Source organism: Stegostoma tigrinum, chromosome 29 (assembly GCF_030684315.1).
Source record: "Stegostoma tigrinum isolate sSteTig4 chromosome 29, sSteTig4.hap1, whole genome shotgun sequence".
NCBI lineage: Eukaryota > Metazoa > Chordata > Chondrichthyes > Orectolobiformes > Stegostomatidae > Stegostoma > Stegostoma tigrinum.
Genome location: NC_081382.1, coordinates 41249387 through 41267639, shown reverse-complemented (window position 1 = coordinate 41267639; position 18253 = coordinate 41249387). Strand labels below are relative to the sequence as shown.

At 54.2% G+C, this 18253-nt stretch overlaps 1 protein-coding gene across 1 annotated transcript in view; it reads left to right on the top strand.

Annotated features, from left to right (window-relative positions):
• The window catches only part of lamc3 (laminin, gamma 3), a 143167-nt gene that overhangs the window by 74910 nt on the left and 50004 nt on the right, over nt 1-18253 (top strand). Inside the window, exons 12-13 of the mRNA XM_059638130.1 lie at nt 2794-3006; nt 8792-8980. Coding sequence (XP_059494113.1) covers nt 2794-3006; nt 8792-8980 — 402 coding nt within the window. The remainder of the gene's footprint in view (nt 1-2793; nt 3007-8791; nt 8981-18253) is intronic.

Here is an 18253-nt window from a genome sequence, read left to right as displayed (position 1 = left end):
ACGGGGTGTCAGTGTCTAGCTGTACGGGGTGTCTGTATCTAGCTGTACGGGGTGTCTGTGTCTAGCTGTACGGGGTATCAGTGTCTAGCTGTATGGGGTGTCTGTGTCTAACTGTATGGGGTGTCTAACTGTACTGGGTGTTTGTGTCTAACTGTACGGGGTGTCTAACTGTACGGCGTGTCTGTGTCCAACTGTACGGCGTGTCTGTGTCTAACTGTACGGGGTGTCAGTGTCTAACTGTACGGGGTGCCTGTGTCTAATTGTACGGGGTGTCTAATTGTACGGGATGTCTAACTGTACGGGGTGTCTGTGTCTAACTGTGCATGGTGTCTGTGTCTAACTGTGCATGGTGTCTGTGTCTAACTGTACGGGGTGTCAGTGTCTAGCTGTACGGGGTGTCAGTGTCTAGCTGTACGGGGTGTCTGTGTCTAACTGTAAGGGGTGTCTAACTGTACTGGGTGTCAGTGTCTAACTGTACGGGGTGTCAGTGTCTAACTGTACGGGGTGTCTAACTGTACGGGGTGTCAGTGTCTAACTGTACGGGGTGTCAGTGTCTAACTGTACGGGGTGTCAGTGTCTAACTGTACGGGGTGCCTGTGTCTAATTGTACGGGGTGTCTAATTGTACGGGATGTCTAACTGTACGGGGTGTCTGTGTCTAACTGTGCATGGTGTCTGTGTCTAACTGTATGGGGTATCTGTGTCTAACTGTATGGGGTGTCTGTGTCTAACTGTATGGGGTGTCTGTGTCTAGCTGTACGGGGTGTCAGTGTCTAGCTGTACGGGGTGTCTGTGTCTAGCTGTACGGGGTATCAGTGTCTAGCTGTATGGGGTGTCTGTGTCTAACTGTATGGGGTGTCTAACTGTACTGGGTGTTTGTGTCTAACTGTAAGGGGTGTCTAACTGTACTGGGTGTCAGTGTCTATCTGTACGGCGTGTCTGTGTCTAACTGTACGGGGTGTCAGTGTCTAACTGTACGGGGTGCCTGTGTCTAATTGTACGGGGTGTCTAATTGTGCGGGATGTCTAACTGTACGGGGTGTCTGTGTCTAACTGTATGGGGTGTCTGTGTCTAACTGTATGGGGTGTCTGTGTCTAACTGTATGGGGTATCTGTGTCTAGCTGTACGGGGTGTCAGTGTCTAGCTGTGCGGGGTGTCTGTGTATAACTGTACATGGTGTCTAACTGTACGGGGTGCTTAACTGTACACGGTGTCTGTGTCTAACCGTATGGGGTGTCTAACTGTACAGCGTGTCTTTGTCTAACTGTACGGGGTGTCTAACTGTACAGGGTGTCGGTGTCTAACTGTGCGGGGTGTCAGTGTCTATCTGTGCGGTGTGTCAGTGTCTAACTGTACGGGGTGTCAGTGTCTAACTGTACAGGTTGTCTGTATCTAACTGTACGGGGTGTCTAACTGTACAGGGTGTCAGTGTCTAACTGTACAGGGTGTCAGTGTCTAACTGTATGGGGTGTCTGTCTAACCGTATGGGGTGTCTAACTGTACAGGGTGTCTTTGTCTAACTGTACGGGCTGTCTAAATGTATGGGGTGTCTAACTATACGGGGTGTCAGTGTCTAACTGCACAGGGTGTCAGTGTCTAACTGTACGGGGTGTCTGTGTCTAACTGTACAGGGTGTCTGTATCTAACTGTACGGGGTGTCTAACTGTACGGGGTGTCAGTGTCTAACTGTACTGGGTGTCTGTGTCAAACTGTACGAGGTGTCTAACTGTAAGGGGTGTCTATCTGTATGGGGTGTCTGTGTCTAACTGTACGGGGTGTCAGTGTCTAACTGTACGGGGTGTCTGTCTAACTGTACAGGGTTTCTGTGTCTAACTGTACGGGGTTTCTGTGTCTAACTGTACGGGGTGTCACTGTCTAACTGTACTGGGTGTCTGTGTCGAACTGTACGAGGTGTCTAACTGTACAGGTTGTCTGTGTCTAACTGTACAGGGTGTCTAACTGTACAGGGTGTCTGTGTCTAACTGTACGGGGTGTCTAACTGTACGGGTGTCAGTGTCTAACTGTGCAGGTTGTCTGTGTCTAACTGTACAGGGTGTCTAACTGTACAGGGTGTCTGTCTAACTGTACAGGGTGTCTAACTGTACAGGGTGTCTGTCTAACTGTACGGGGTGTCTAACTGTACGCGGTGTCAGTGTCTAACTGTACAGGTTGTCTGTGTCTAACTGTACAGGGTGTCTAACTGTACGGGGTGTCTGTGTCTAACTGTACAGGTTGTCTATGTCTAACTGTACGGGGTGTCGGTGTCTAACTGTACGGGGTGTCAGTGTCTAACTGTACAGGATGTTCTTGTCTAGCTGTACGGGGTGTCTAACTCTACGGGGTGTCTGTGTCTCACTGTACGGGTAGTCTAGCTATTGCTGGTGCTCTGACCTCGGGCTCGGAACGTTCCGGGCTCAGAGCCCCCTGTCAGCACTAAGCTCCAGCGTGGACACCCCACAGAGCCATGGGGCGAAGGTCCCGCCTTTCCAGTCAGGTTTTTCACCAACGCCCTGCCTCCTGGAGCAGCAGTAAAGTCCGTGGCACTTTATTGCGGTAGAGCTGAGGAACTATCTCTGCCACTGATTAAACCACAACCTGTTCATTTACCCTCGACCGATCGGCGGGATCTTGCTGTGCACAGTTTGGCAGCCATATTGCCTATAATACACAATGACAGCACTGATTGAAATGGCTGTGAGTTTGGGATACCTGTGAGATAGGCGCTTTGTGAATTCGCGTCTCTGTTTCTGACCCGTGCCCTCTCACCGCCCGCTTTCTGTTCTCTGTGTCGCAGTCCACCTGACGGGTGTAAACCTGGTGACAGCCCAGGCCGACCTGTCGTCTCGTGCAGCCTGGGTTGAGGAGTGTTTGTGCCCCGAAGGCTACGTTGGGCAGTTCTGTGAGTCGTGCGCCCCGGGCTACAAGCGGGAAGTGCCCTTCGGAGGGCCGTTCAACCCCTGTGTGAGCTGCGCCTGCAACCAGCATGGAAGCTGCGAGCCTGACTCAGGTGCGTCCTTCAAGCCAGGCCCTGCCGGTGTGAAATGGAGAGCGTGTGTGAGGGAGAAGCTGCATCGACAGGAAAAGAATCTGAGCTAACTTTCCGAGCCCCGTGACCCTTCACCAGAACTGTAAACGAATTGGAACAGCATGGTATTTATACTGGAGGAAGGGTCAGATGGAGACCAGGCCTGGAGAGAGACAGAGAGATTATGAAAGGGGTGGGTAACCCAGGAGGTTATAGGTCAGGACAGAAGAAGTGTTGACTTAAGTGATGATAAGAGCTGAGAGCAGGAGAGAATGGCTGAGCTCAGCTTAAAACCATAGATATATATTGTGACAATAGGCCTAAATCATCGAATCTCTACAGTGTGGAAAGAAGCCTGTGTTCACCCTCTGAGGAGCATCCCACCCAGACCCCCCTACCCTATCTTTCCCATGGCTAATCCACCTGGCCTGGATAATTTACCCTAAACCTGCAAATCTTTGGACTGAAGAGGGAACCCACACAGACACTGGGGTCGGGGGCGGGGGGTGGGGTGCGAATGTGCAATCTCCACACAGACAGTCGTCTGAGGGTGGCGTCGAACCTGTGGCCCCTGGCGCTGTGAGGCTGCAGTGCTAACCACGGAGCCACCCATCTAGGAGTAGGTGAGGATGGGTGACTGTACTAAAAGCAACAGGTTTGGGTGCAGGCGGTGGGTAAAAACCATGGAGGGATGGAGTCAGGCTCTAAAGTTCTTGATCTCGATATTGAGTCTGGAGGGCTGCAGGGTCCCCAAGGCAGGAAATGAGGTGAGAGATAGTGGGAACTGCAGACGCTGGAGAATCCAAGATGACAAAGGTCCAGGGCCCGAAACGTCAGCTTTTGTGCTCCTAAGATGCTGCTTGGCCTGGTGTGTTCATCCAGCTCCACACTTTGTTATCGCAGTAAATGAGGTGCTGTTCTTCCGACTTGCAATGAGCTTCGCTGGAACACTGCAGCAAACCTGAGACAGACATTGGCAAGGGAACATGGTGGTGTGTTTAAGTGGCAGGCAACTGGAAAATCAGGGGTGTTCTTTGCAGAAAGAACGTAGGTGTACTGCAAAGCAGTCACCCAGTCCATGCTTCATTCCCCCAGTGTAGAGGAGACCACAATCGAGAGCTGCAAATGCACTAGACTAGATTGTGGGAATTCTGTTTCACCTGGAAGGGATGTTTAGGCCCTTGGAAACTGAGGTTGTTGGGGGGGAAGGAGGTAAATGGGCAGGTGTTACACCTTCGGCACTTACAGGGGAAGCTGCTGTGGGGGTGCGGGGTGGTTGTTGGGTGGTGAGGAAGGAATGGACCAGGGTGTCCCAGAGAGAACGGCCCCTGTGAAAGGCTGAAAAGGAATGTGAACCTGGTGGCATCCCACTGGAGGTAATGGCAATGGTTTTAGATGCAGAATCCCGTTGCTGGAGGGAAGGGAAGGGGTTCGGACCAAAGTGTGATGGGTTGAACGCGGCTAATGGTCCCGTCAAACACAGTAGCTGGGAATCCTAGGCTGAGGAAAAGGTGGGCACTTCTGAGACTCCCCCATGGAAGGTAACGTCATCGGAACAGACGCGATGAAGACAGAGAAACTGGCAGAATGGAATGGGCTCTTCACAGGAAGCAGGGTATGAGGATGTATATTTAGAGGAGGCAATGGCCCAGTGGTTTTTACCAATGAACTGTTCACCCAGAGACCCAGGTGATATCCGAGGGGCCCTGACAGATGGTGGAATTTGAATTCGGTAAAAGTCTAGAATTAAGAGTTTAATGATGACCATGAATCGATTGCTGATTGATTGGAAAAACCCCCCACCTGGTTCACTAATGTCCTTCAGGGAAGGAAACTGTCATCCCTACCTGGTCTGGTCTACATGTGACTCCAGACCCAAAGCAATGTGGGTGACTCTTAACTGCCCTCTGGGGCAATTAGGGGTGGGCAATAAATGGTGGGCTAGCCAGCGATGCCCTCATCCCGTGAGCTAACTGTGCGTGTGGATATTACTGGCCAGTCTATCCCCAGAAATGGAAATGGGGATGATGACAAAGAGAAGGAAGGAGTCCGACATGCACCAAGTGAAGGTGAAAGCAGGATGGAAGTTGGAAACAAAATTAATACATTTTTTCAAGTCTGAACAAGAGAGGGAAGCAGCGCCGGTAATACCATCGGTATACCAGAGAAAGACTTGTGGGTGGGGGCCGGAATAGGGCTGGAACAAGGAATGCTCCGTCTACCCCACGAAGAGACAGGCATAACTCGGGCCCATGTAGGTTTCTACGGCCAGGCGGAGGAGGATGTTGGTGGATAAGGACAGTTTAAGCATTTTTTTTTCCAGGCGAGTCCAGAGACCATCCTGATGAAGGTTGGACCTGTAAAGGGATTGCACGCCCGTGATGTAAAGAGGTGGCAGCTGAATCCTGCAAACTGGAAATTCGGAAACTGATATAAAGCTTCAGAGGAGTTGTGGATGTGAGTGGGAAGAGATGGACAAGGGGAGGAAAAATGGAGTCGAGGTAGGAAGAGATGAGGTCCATGGGGCATGAGCAGGCAGAAACGGTGAGTCTGCCTGTGCAGCCCTGTTTGTGTATTTTGGGAAGGAGGCAGAAGTGAGCTGTGGTTGAGGGAATATGAGCTTGGAGACAGTGCGGTGTTGGGAGATCATCAGATGCAATGAGGTTAGTGACTGATGCTTGATAGTCACCTCTTTCCCCCCCATCTTCAGCATGAATACCAGTTTCTCCGAGATACTAAGTTCTGATGAAGAGCCAGTGGACTCAATGTTCACCTCGCTTTCTCTCCACAGATGCTGCCAGACCTGCTAAGTTTCTCCAGCAATTTCTGTTTCAGGTCTGTATTTTGTGGCTGGTAACCCATGTTTCTGTTTCAGTCTGTCGGCCTCTCCTGCTGTCTCTAAGGCCAGGAGGCCACTTAACCCACATTACACTGGGGTTAGTAAAATCTGATCTCACTGCTGTTCCCTTGTGCCTTCTGTAAAATTAATCTTGAGGTGTTTAAGCTGGCAGATAATTCCTGTGCAGTGCTGAGGGTGTGGCACTGTGTCAGCTGTGCCAATTTCTGAATGAAAAGTCAATGTGAGACTTTCTGCTCTCCCTGAGTTCTTCAGGTGTGAGGAAGTGTCATAACTCAAAATTTTAGCTCTGTTTTCCTGCCTTGTTGCAACTCCAACCCACCAAGTCAGTCTTTCTACCTGTGTATTCACAGCACCATTAATAAACGTTCAGTAAATAGAGTCGAGAGGAAGTTAAACGTATTCTAATTAATGTCTGTGCTCTAAACCTGCACCATTTGTTTCTGAGCCCACATTCACACAAACGACAGGCAAACCCCGAAGGGATGAAATAAAAGAACAAAACCGTACAGAACATTTGTTACAGAGATAGCAGGAACTGCAGATGCTGGAGAATCTGAGATAACAAGGTGCGGAGCTGGATGAACACACAGGCCAGGCAGCATCAGAGGAGCAGGAAGGCTGACGCTTCGGGCCTGGACCCTTCTTCAGAGAGCGAAATGTCAGCTTTCCTGCTCCTCTGATGCTGCCTGGCCTGCTGTGTTCATCCAGCTCCGCACCTTGTTATCCTGGCCAGAGTATTTAATTGGTTTTCACGATGTGTTGGTTGTCAGGCAGAAAAATGGACACCTCCAGGTGCTCTCCTGGAATCAGGGTCCCTCAGGGTCACCATTTTCAGTTTGCTCAGGTGCAGGCAGTAATATTTCTTGGTCTCTCAGAAGCTGCTGTGGGAGATTAGACAGGGAACTTGCAAATCATCATGTTGTGTCAGCAGCAGCATCTCCCTGGAAAACAGTTTGAAACAGCTGCCCCAACACTCATTCTACCCACAGAGACTGACTGTCTTTTCTTGACCCTGCCTCTGCTCGAATATTGGGTCTCCTCCAGACTTGCCGGAACCAATTCCCACATACTGATTTAGTAAAAGCCATGCATGCTGTTTAAATACAGTGCTCCTCCAGGGGTCACCGAGTCTGTAGGAAACTTTTTGACCAAAAGTCAGTCTGCCCTTAGCCTCCAGGCCTGGCTTCAGAAACAAACTATGGCTTCTTCAGTCTGGTCTTTTCCTTTTTACCACAAGCTGTTCCACAAAGTCCACGCCTCCAGCTGCAAACAGGACCTGAAAAAAGAGTAACCAGAACGAAAACTCAGGGAGGCTCTAACACTGGGGCTCGTTTGGACTGCGCTAACAGCATCGGTTCACCTCCTGCACCAGCTCAAGTTACCGTGAGACCTCTCCTTTCCAACTCAGAGATAGCAGGAACTGCCGATGCTGGAGAATCTGCGATAACAAGGTGTGGAGCTGGATGAACACAGCAGGCCCAGCAGTGTCAGAGGAGCAGGAAAGGCTGACGTTTCGGGTCTGGACCCTTCTTCAGAAGCATCAGCTTTCCTGCTCCTCTGATGCTGCCTGGCCTGCTGTGTTCCTCCAGCTCCACACTTTGTTATCTCCTTCCCAACTGTTCCCCCCACCTGAGATGTGGTGACCCTCAGGTTAAACCGCTGTCAGATGTCTCTCTGTTTTGAGAGAGGGCAGCCCTACGCTCTGTTGAACAGCGATGATGTGGGTGTGTATTACTCTGCTGTAGTGTCAGCCCTGTGCCCTGCTGAGCTGAGGCCAATTGCATGGAGGGAAACCTTCAGGACATTCGGGGGTTAATTGTTGATCATCAGATTAGTTAGAGTTTAATAACTTTGGACAGAATTTCAGGCCAGTTTCAGGTGAATTGCTGTTGGAGAGAATCTTGGGTCAGTTAGAGGTGAATTGTCCAAATTGATGGTCTGGTCAATTAGATCTTCAGCCCGTTTGAGTTGAGGTGAACCTTCAGGTTAGTTAGAATTTAGTGGCTCGGTTGGACGTTGAGCCCAACGAGAGGTTAAATGCTCAGCAAGTAGTTCTGGTTGATAGGGTAGCTCAGTGGTTAGCACTCCTGCCTCAATGCCTAGGGTGATGTCTGTATGTTCTCCTGCCTCTGTGTGGGTCTCCTCCTGCAGCCAGGTTGGGTGGATTGGCTGTGGGATATGTCAGGTCACAGTGGGGATGCTTTTTCAGAGGGATAGTGTGGGCCTGATGGGCTAAATGGCCTGCTTCCACACTGTAGGGATTTATCTCATTCATTCACAGAATGTTGCCCACTCCTAATTACCCAGAGGGCAGGTAAGAGCCAACCACGTTGCTGTGGGTCTGGAGCCACATGTAGGCCAGACCAGGTGAGGACCGCTCTAAAGAACATCAGTGACCCAGATGGGTTTTGCCAACATTCGGCAATGGATTCACAGTCACTGTTAGATTCTTAATTCCAGATATTTTATTGAATTCACATTCCACCATCTGCTGTGGCAGGATTTGAACTTGGATCCCTAGGGTGTTACCTGTGTCTCTGGATTAACAGCCTAGTGATAATACCACGAGGCTATCGCCTCCCTCTAGATTCTATTCTATTAATTAGTTGTGCCCCTCCCACTGAGCCACGGGACCTTGGTTCAAGTCCCACCTGTTCCAGAGATGTGTAATACCATCTCTGAGCAGGTTGAGGAGGTAAGCGCTGCTGAGCGGTTTGTCGGGTAAATGGGGATTCCTGCAGCTTGAGAGACACAGGGAGATTCCTGTGATGTTTTGGTGTCTCCAGGCGGTTTGCTGGTTATTGTTGATTCTCCTGTGTTTCCAAAAGGGTGTGCGAAGCGTGTGAATTGAGCAATATGTGCCTCACCCCTTCCCCTGGCTCAGCTGCGTGTCTTTTAACATTGTAGGTATTTGCGAATGTGTACACAACACTGTCGGCCCGTCCTGTGAGTACTGTGCGAGCGGATACTACGGGAACCCCTTCCGGGGCTGGTACAATGATTGTGAGCCTTGCCCGTGCCCTGCTCGGTCTAACTGCACCCTTGTGGAGGAGAGAAATGAAGTGGTCTGTACAGATTGTCCCAATGGACAGACAGGTAAAGCGGTACCTCTGGGCCCGGCTCCAGCTCCAGGCACGTGCTGTTTGAACTTCCTCTGGTTCCCGAATCTTTGCCGAGAGAGACAGCGGTGCGTTCAATATGTCCCTCACCCACCCCCGGGCTCTTCTCGAGTGACATCTCTAACAGCCTCAGCAGTCAGAACAAAATGATTTCCTTTTGCCACCGTTATCTCTGCTTCAGAAAGGATGATAATAATTAGATATTCCACTGTTCTCTATTTGCACGTGCGCACACACACGTACACACGCACACTCACACGTGCGCGCGCACACACAGTCAGAGGCACACACAGTCAGAGACACGCACACTCACACATGCACACGCGCGTGCACACACACAGACGTGCGCACACAGACGCGCACACACACAGTCAGAGACACACACGTGCACACGCGCGTGCACACACACAGACACGCGCACACACACAGTCAGAGGCACACGCAGTCAGAGACACGCACACTCACATGCACATGCGCGTGCACACACACAGACGCACACACACACACACACACAGACACGCACACGCATACACGCGCGTGCACACACACAGACGCGCACACACACACAGTCAGAGGCACACACAGTCAGAGACACGCACACTCACATGCACATGCGCGCGCACACACAGACGCACACACAAACACAGAGACACGCACACATGCACATGCGCGTGCACACACACAGACTCGCACACACACAGTCAGAGGCACACACAGTCAGAGACACGCACACTCACATGCACACGCGCGTGCACACACAGGCACACACAGTCAGAGACACGCACATTACACATGCACACGCGCGTGCACACACAGACGTGCGCGCACACACAGTCAGAGACATGCACACTCACATGCACACGCGCATGCACACACAGACGCACACACACAGTCAGAGACACGCACACTCACATGTACACGTGCATGCACACACACACACACACACAGTCAGAGACACCCACACTCACACATGCACACGCGCATGCACACACACAGACGTGCACACACAGAGTCAGAGACACGCACACTCACACATGCACACGCGCGTGCACACACACAGACGTGCGCACACACGGACGCGCGCACACAGTCAGAGACACACGTGCACAAGCGCGTGCACACACAGACGCGCGCACACACAGTCAGAGGCACACACAGTCAGAGACACACACTCACACATGCACACGCGTGTGCACACAGACACGCACACTCACACATGCACACGCGTGCACACACAGACGCGCACACACAGAGACATGCACACACACATGCACACGCGCGTGCACACACACAGACATGCGCACACACAGACGCGCACACACACAGTCAGAAACACACACACATGCACACGCGCGTGCACACACACAGACGCGCGCGCATACAGGCAGAGACACGCACACTCATGCACACGCATGCACACACAGACGCACACACACATAGTCAGAGACACGCACACACACAGACGCGCACACACACAGTCAGAGACACGCACACTCACAGCACACGCGCGTGCACACACAGATGCACACACACACAGACGCACACACACATGCACACGCACGTGCACACAGACGTGCACACACACACAGACACGCACACACATGCACACAATCAGACGCGCGCGCACACACACAGTCAGAGACACGCACACACACATGCACACGCGCGTGCACACACTCACAGTCAGAAACATGCACACGCGCGTGCACACACACAGACGCGCACACACAGACGCACGCACACAGTCAGAGACACGCAATACTCACGTGCATACGCGCGCGCACACAGACAGACACACACACAGTCAGAGACATGCACACTCGCACATGCGCGTGCACACACACAGACACGCACACTCGCACATGCACACGCGTGCACACACACAGACGCGCACACACAGAGACACGCACACTCACACATGCACACGCGCGTGCACACACACAGTCAGAGACACGCACACACACATGCACACGCGCGTGCACACACACAGACGTGCGCACACACAGACGCGCACACACAGTCAGAGACACGCGCGTGCACACACAGATGCGCACACACACAGTCAGAGACACGCGCGTGCACACACAGACGCGCTCACACACAGTCAGAGGCATACACAGTCAGAAACACACACATGCACACGCGCGTGCACACACACAGATGCGTGCGCACACACAGTCAGAGACACGCACACTCACATGCACACACGCATGCACACACAGACGCACACACACACAGTCAGAGACACGCACACACACATGCACACGCGCGTGAACACACACAGACGCGCGCACACAGTCAGAGACACGCACACTCACAGCACACGCGCGTGCACACACACAAACGCACACACACAGACACGCATACACACACATGCACACGTGCGTGCACACACACAGACACGCACACACACACAGTCAGAGGCACACACAGTCAGAGACACATGCACACGCACGTGCACACACACAGACGCGCACACACACAGACGCGCACATACACACACAGACACGCACACATGCACACGCGCGTGCACACACAGACGCACCCACACAGTCAGAGACACGCACACACACATGCACACATACAGACGCGCGCACTCACACATGCACGCGCGTGCACACACACAGATGTGCGCACACACACAGTCAGAGACACGTGCACACGCGCGTGCACACACACAGACGTGCGCACACACACAGTCAGAGGCACACACAGTCAGAGACACGCACACGCGCGTGCACATGCAGACGCACACGCACACTCACACATGCACACGCGTGCACACACACAGGCGCGCGCACACACAGTCAGAGACAAGCACACTCTCACATGCACACGTGCGTGCACACACACAGTCAGAGACACGCGCACTCACATGCACATGCGCATGCACACACACAGACGCACACACACACAGAGACACGCACACTCACACATGCACACGCGCGTGCACACACACAGACGCGCACACACACAGTCAGAGACACGCACACTCACACATGCACACGCGTGCACACAGACGCGCACACACACAGTCAAAGACACGTGCACACGCGCGTGCACACACACAGACGCGCGCGCACACACAGTCAGAGACACACACACATGCACACGCGCGTGCACACACCGACGCGCGCACACACACAGTCAGAGACACGCACATGCGCGTGCACACACACAGTCAGAGACACGCACATCACAGATGCACACGCGCGTGCACACACACAGACGTGCACACACACAGTCAGAGACATGCACACTCACATGCACACGCGCATGCACACACAGACACACACACACACATGCACACGTGCGTGCACACACACAGACGCGCACACACACACAGTCAGAGACACGCACACTCACATGCACACGCGCGTGCACACACAGACACACACACAGTCAGAGACACGCACATTCACACATGCACACGCGCGTGCACACATAGAGACGCGCACACACACACAGACACGCACACATGCACATGCGCGTGCAGACACACACAGTCAGAGACACGCACACTCACACGTGCAACACACAGACGCGCACACACACAGTCAGAGACACGCACACTCACACGTGCAACACACAGACGCGCACACACACAGTCAGGGACACGCACACTCACATGCACACACGCATGCACGCACAGACGCACACACACAATCAGAGACACGCACACACACATGCACACGCGTGTGAACACACACAGACGCGCACACACAGTCAGAGACACGCACACTCACAGCACACGCGCGTGCACACACACAAACGCACACACACACAAACGCACACACACACAGACACGCACACACACACAGACACGCACACACACACAGTCAGAGGCACACACAGTCAGAGACACATGCACACGAGCGTGCACACACACAGACGCGCACACACACAGACGCGCACATACACACACAGACACGCACACATGCACACGCGCGTGCACACACAGACGCACCCACACAGTCAGAGACACGCACACACACATGCACACATACAGACGCGCGCACACACACACAGAGACACGCACACTCACACATGCACACGCGCGTGCACACACACAGACGTGCGCACACACAGACGCGGACACACACAGTCAGAGACACGTGCACACGCGCGTGCACACACACAGATGTGCGCACACACACAGTCAGAGGCACACACAGTCAGAGACACGCACACGCGCGTGCACACGCACACGCACACTCACACATGCACACGCGTGCACACACACAGACGCGCACACACACAGTCAGAGACAAGCACACTCTCACATGCACACGCGCGTGCACACACACAGTCAGAGACACGCACACTCACATGCACATGCGCGTGCACACACACAGGCACACACACACACAGAGACACGCACACACACGCATGCACACACGCGCACACACACAGTCAGAGACACGCACACTCTCACATGCACACGCGCGTGCGCACACACACAGTCAGAGACACACTCGTGCACACGCGTGTGCACACAGACACGCACACTCACACATGCACACGCGTGCACACACAGACGCGCACACACAGAGACATGCACACACACATGCACACGCGCGTGCACACACACAGACATGCGCACACACAGACGCGCACACACACAGTCAGAAACACACACACATGCACACGCGCGTGCACACACACAGACGCGCGCGCATACAGGCAGAGACACGCACACTCATGCACACGCATGCACACACAGACGCACACACACATAGTCAGAGACACGCACACACACAGACGCGCACACACACAGTCAGAGACACGCACACTCACAGCACACGCGCGTGCACACACAGATGCACACACACACAGACGCACACACACATGCACACGCACGTGCACACAGACGTGCACACACACACAGACACGCACACACATGCACACAATCAGACGCGCGCGCACACACACAGTCAGAGACACGCACACACACATGCACACGCGCGTGCACACACTCACAGTCAGAAACATGCACACGCGCGTGCACACACACAGACGCGCACACACAGACGCACGCACACAGTCAGAGACACGCAATACTCACGTGCATACGCACGCGCACACAGACAGACACACACACAGTCAGAGACATGCACACTCGCACATGCGCGTGCACACACACAGACACGCACACTCACACATGCACACGCGTGCACACACACAGACGCGCACACACAGAGACACGCACACTCACACATGCACACGCGCGTGCACACACACAGTCAGAGACACGCACACACACATGCACACGCGCGTGCACACACACAGACGTGCGCACACACAGACGCGCACACACAGTCAGAGACACGCGCGTGCACACACAGATGCGCACACACACAGTCAGAGACACGCGCGTGCACACACAGACGCGCTCACACACAGTCAGAGGCATACACAGTCAGAAACACACACATGCACACGCGCGTGCACACACACAGATGCGTGCGCACACACAGTCAGAGACACGCACACTCACATGCACACACGCATGCACACACAGACGCACACACACACAGTCAGAGACACGCACACACACATGCACACGCGTGTGAACACACACAGACGCGCGCACACAGTCAGAGACACGCACACTCACAGCACACGCGCGTGCACACACACAAACGCACACACACAGACACGCATACACACACATGCACACGTGCGTGCACACACACAGACACGCACACACACACAGTCAGAGGCACACACAGTCAGAGACACATGCACACGCACGTGCACACACACAGACGCGCACACACACAGACGCGCACATACACACACAGACACGCACACATGCACACGCGCGTGCACACACAGACGCACCCACACAGTCAGAGACACGCACACACACATGCACACATACAGACGCGCGCACTCACACATGCACGCGCGTGCACACACACAGATGTGCGCACACACACAGTCAGAGACACGTGCACACGCGCGTGCACACACACAGACGTGCGCACACACACAGTCAGAGGCACACACAGTCAGAGACACGCACACGCGCGTGCACATGCAGACGCACACGCACACTCACACATGCACACGCGTGCACACACACAGGCGCGCGCACACACAGTCAGAGACAAGCACACTCTCACATGCACACGTGCGTGCACACACACAGTCAGAGACACGCGCACTCACATGCACATGCGCATGCACACACACAGACGCACACACACACAGAGACACGCACACTCACACATGCACACGCGCGTGCACACACACAGACGCGCACACACACAGTCAGAGACACGCACACTCACACATGCACACGCGTGCACACAGACGCGCACACACACAGTCAAAGACACGTGCACACGCGCGTGCACACACACAGACGCGCGCGCACACACAGTCAGAGACACACACACATGCACACGCGCGTGCACACACCGACGCGCGCACACACACAGTCAGAGACACGCACATGCGCGTGCACACACACAGTCAGAGACACGCACATCACAGATGCACACGCGCGTGCACACACACAGACGTGCACACACACAGTCAGAGACATGCACACTCACATGCACACGCGCATGCACACACAGACACACACACACACATGCACACGTGCGTGCACACACACAGACGCGCACACACACACAGTCAGAGACACGCACACTCACATGCACACGCGCGTGCACACACAGACACACACACAGTCAGAGACACGCACATTCACACATGCACACGCGCGTGCACACATAGAGACGCGCACACACACACAGACACGCACACATGCACATGCGCGTGCAGACACACACAGTCAGAGACACGCACACTCACACGTGCAACACACAGACGCGCACACACACAGTCAGAGACACGCACACTCACACGTGCAACACACAGACGCGCACACACACAGTCAGGGACACGCACACTCACATGCACACACGCATGCACGCACAGACGCACACACACAATCAGAGACACGCACACACACATGCACACGCGTGTGAACACACACAGACGCGCACACACAGTCAGAGACACGCACACTCACAGCACACGCGCGTGCACACACACAAACGCACACACACACAAACGCACACACACACAGACACGCACACACACACAGACACGCACACACACACAGTCAGAGGCACACACAGTCAGAGACACATGCACACGAGCGTGCACACACACAGACGCGCACACACACAGACGCGCACATACACACACAGACACGCACACATGCACACGCGCGTGCACACACAGACGCACCCACACAGTCAGAGACACGCACACACACATGCACACATACAGACGCGCGCACACACACACAGAGACACGCACACTCACACATGCACACGCGCGTGCACACACACAGACGTGCGCACACACAGACGCGGACACACACAGTCAGAGACACGTGCACACGCGCGTGCACACACACAGACGTGCGCACACACACAGTCAGAGGCACACACAGTCAGAGACACGCACACGCGCGTGCACACGCACACGCACACTCACACATGCACACGCGTGCACACACACAGACGCGCACACACACAGTCAGAGACAAGCACACTCTCACATGCACACGCGCGTGCACACACACAGTCAGAGACACGCACACTCACATGCACATGCGCGTGCACACACACAGGCACACACACACACAGAGACACGCACACACACGCATGCACACACGCGCACACACACAGTCAGAGACACGCACACTCTCACATGCACACGCGCGTGCGCACACACACAGTCAGAGACACACTCGTGCACACGCGCGTGCACACACACAGACGCAGGCACACACACAGTCAGAGACACACACATGCACACGCGCGTGCACACACAGACGCGCGCACTCACACAGTCAGAGACACGCACATCACACATGCACATGCGCGTGCACACACACAGTCAGAGACACGCACATCACACATGCACACGCGCGTGCACACACACAGACGTGCACACACACAGTCAGAGACATGCACACTCACATGCACACGCGCATGCACACACAGACGCACACTCACATGCACACGCGCGTGCACACACAGACACACACACAGTCAGAGACACGCACATTCACACATGCACACGCGCGTGCACACATAGAGACGCGCACACACACAGTCAGAGACACGCACACTCACACATGCACACACAGACGCGCACACACTCAGTCAGAGACACGCACACTCACACATGCACACGCGCGTGCACACAGACAGACGTGCGCACACACAGACGCGCGCACACACAGTCAGAGACACACACATGCACACACACGTGCACACACACAGACGCGCGCACACACACAGTCAGAGACATGCACATTACACATGCACACGCGCGTGCACACACACAGTCAGAGACACGCACACTCATATGCACACGCGCATGCACACACACGCACACACACATGCACACGCGCATGCACGCACAGACACATACACACACAGTCAGAGACACGCACACACACATGCACACGTGCGTGCACACACACAGATGCGCACACACACACAGTCAGAGACACGCACACTCACAGCACACGCGCATGCACACACACAGACGCACACACACACATGCACACGCACGTGCACACACACAGACGCGCACACACACACAGTCAGAGACACGCACACATGCACACGCACTTGCACACACAGACGCACACACACACAGTCAGAGACACGCACACTCACACATGCACACGCGCGTGCACACATACAGACGCGCACACACACAGTCAGAGACACGCACACTCACACATGCACACGCGCGTGCACACACACAGACGCGCGCACACAGTCAGAGACGCGCGCGCACACACAGACGCGCACACGCACACAGTCAGAGACACGCACATTCACACATGCACATGCGCGTGCACACACACAGACGCGCACACACACACAGTCAGAGACACGCACACTCACCACACACCTAGTTGCACACATGAGTTTTTATTCTAGTCACTCGCAGGATGAGGGTGTCACTGTCTAGGCCAGCGTTTAGTCCCCATCCCTACTTACCCGGGGGGCAGTTAAGTGCCGACCGCTTTGCTGCGGGTCTGGAGTGGTGTCGTGGGGACAATACATTTCACTTTGTGAAGCTGTGGAGGGGGGGGGCAGGAGGAGGACGGGGAGCAGGGAGAGTTACAGTGGGGTCGGCCACTGTAGTGACCCAGATGAGTGTCTACAAAATCCAAAGGTAGTCTCACAATTCTGAACATACAAAT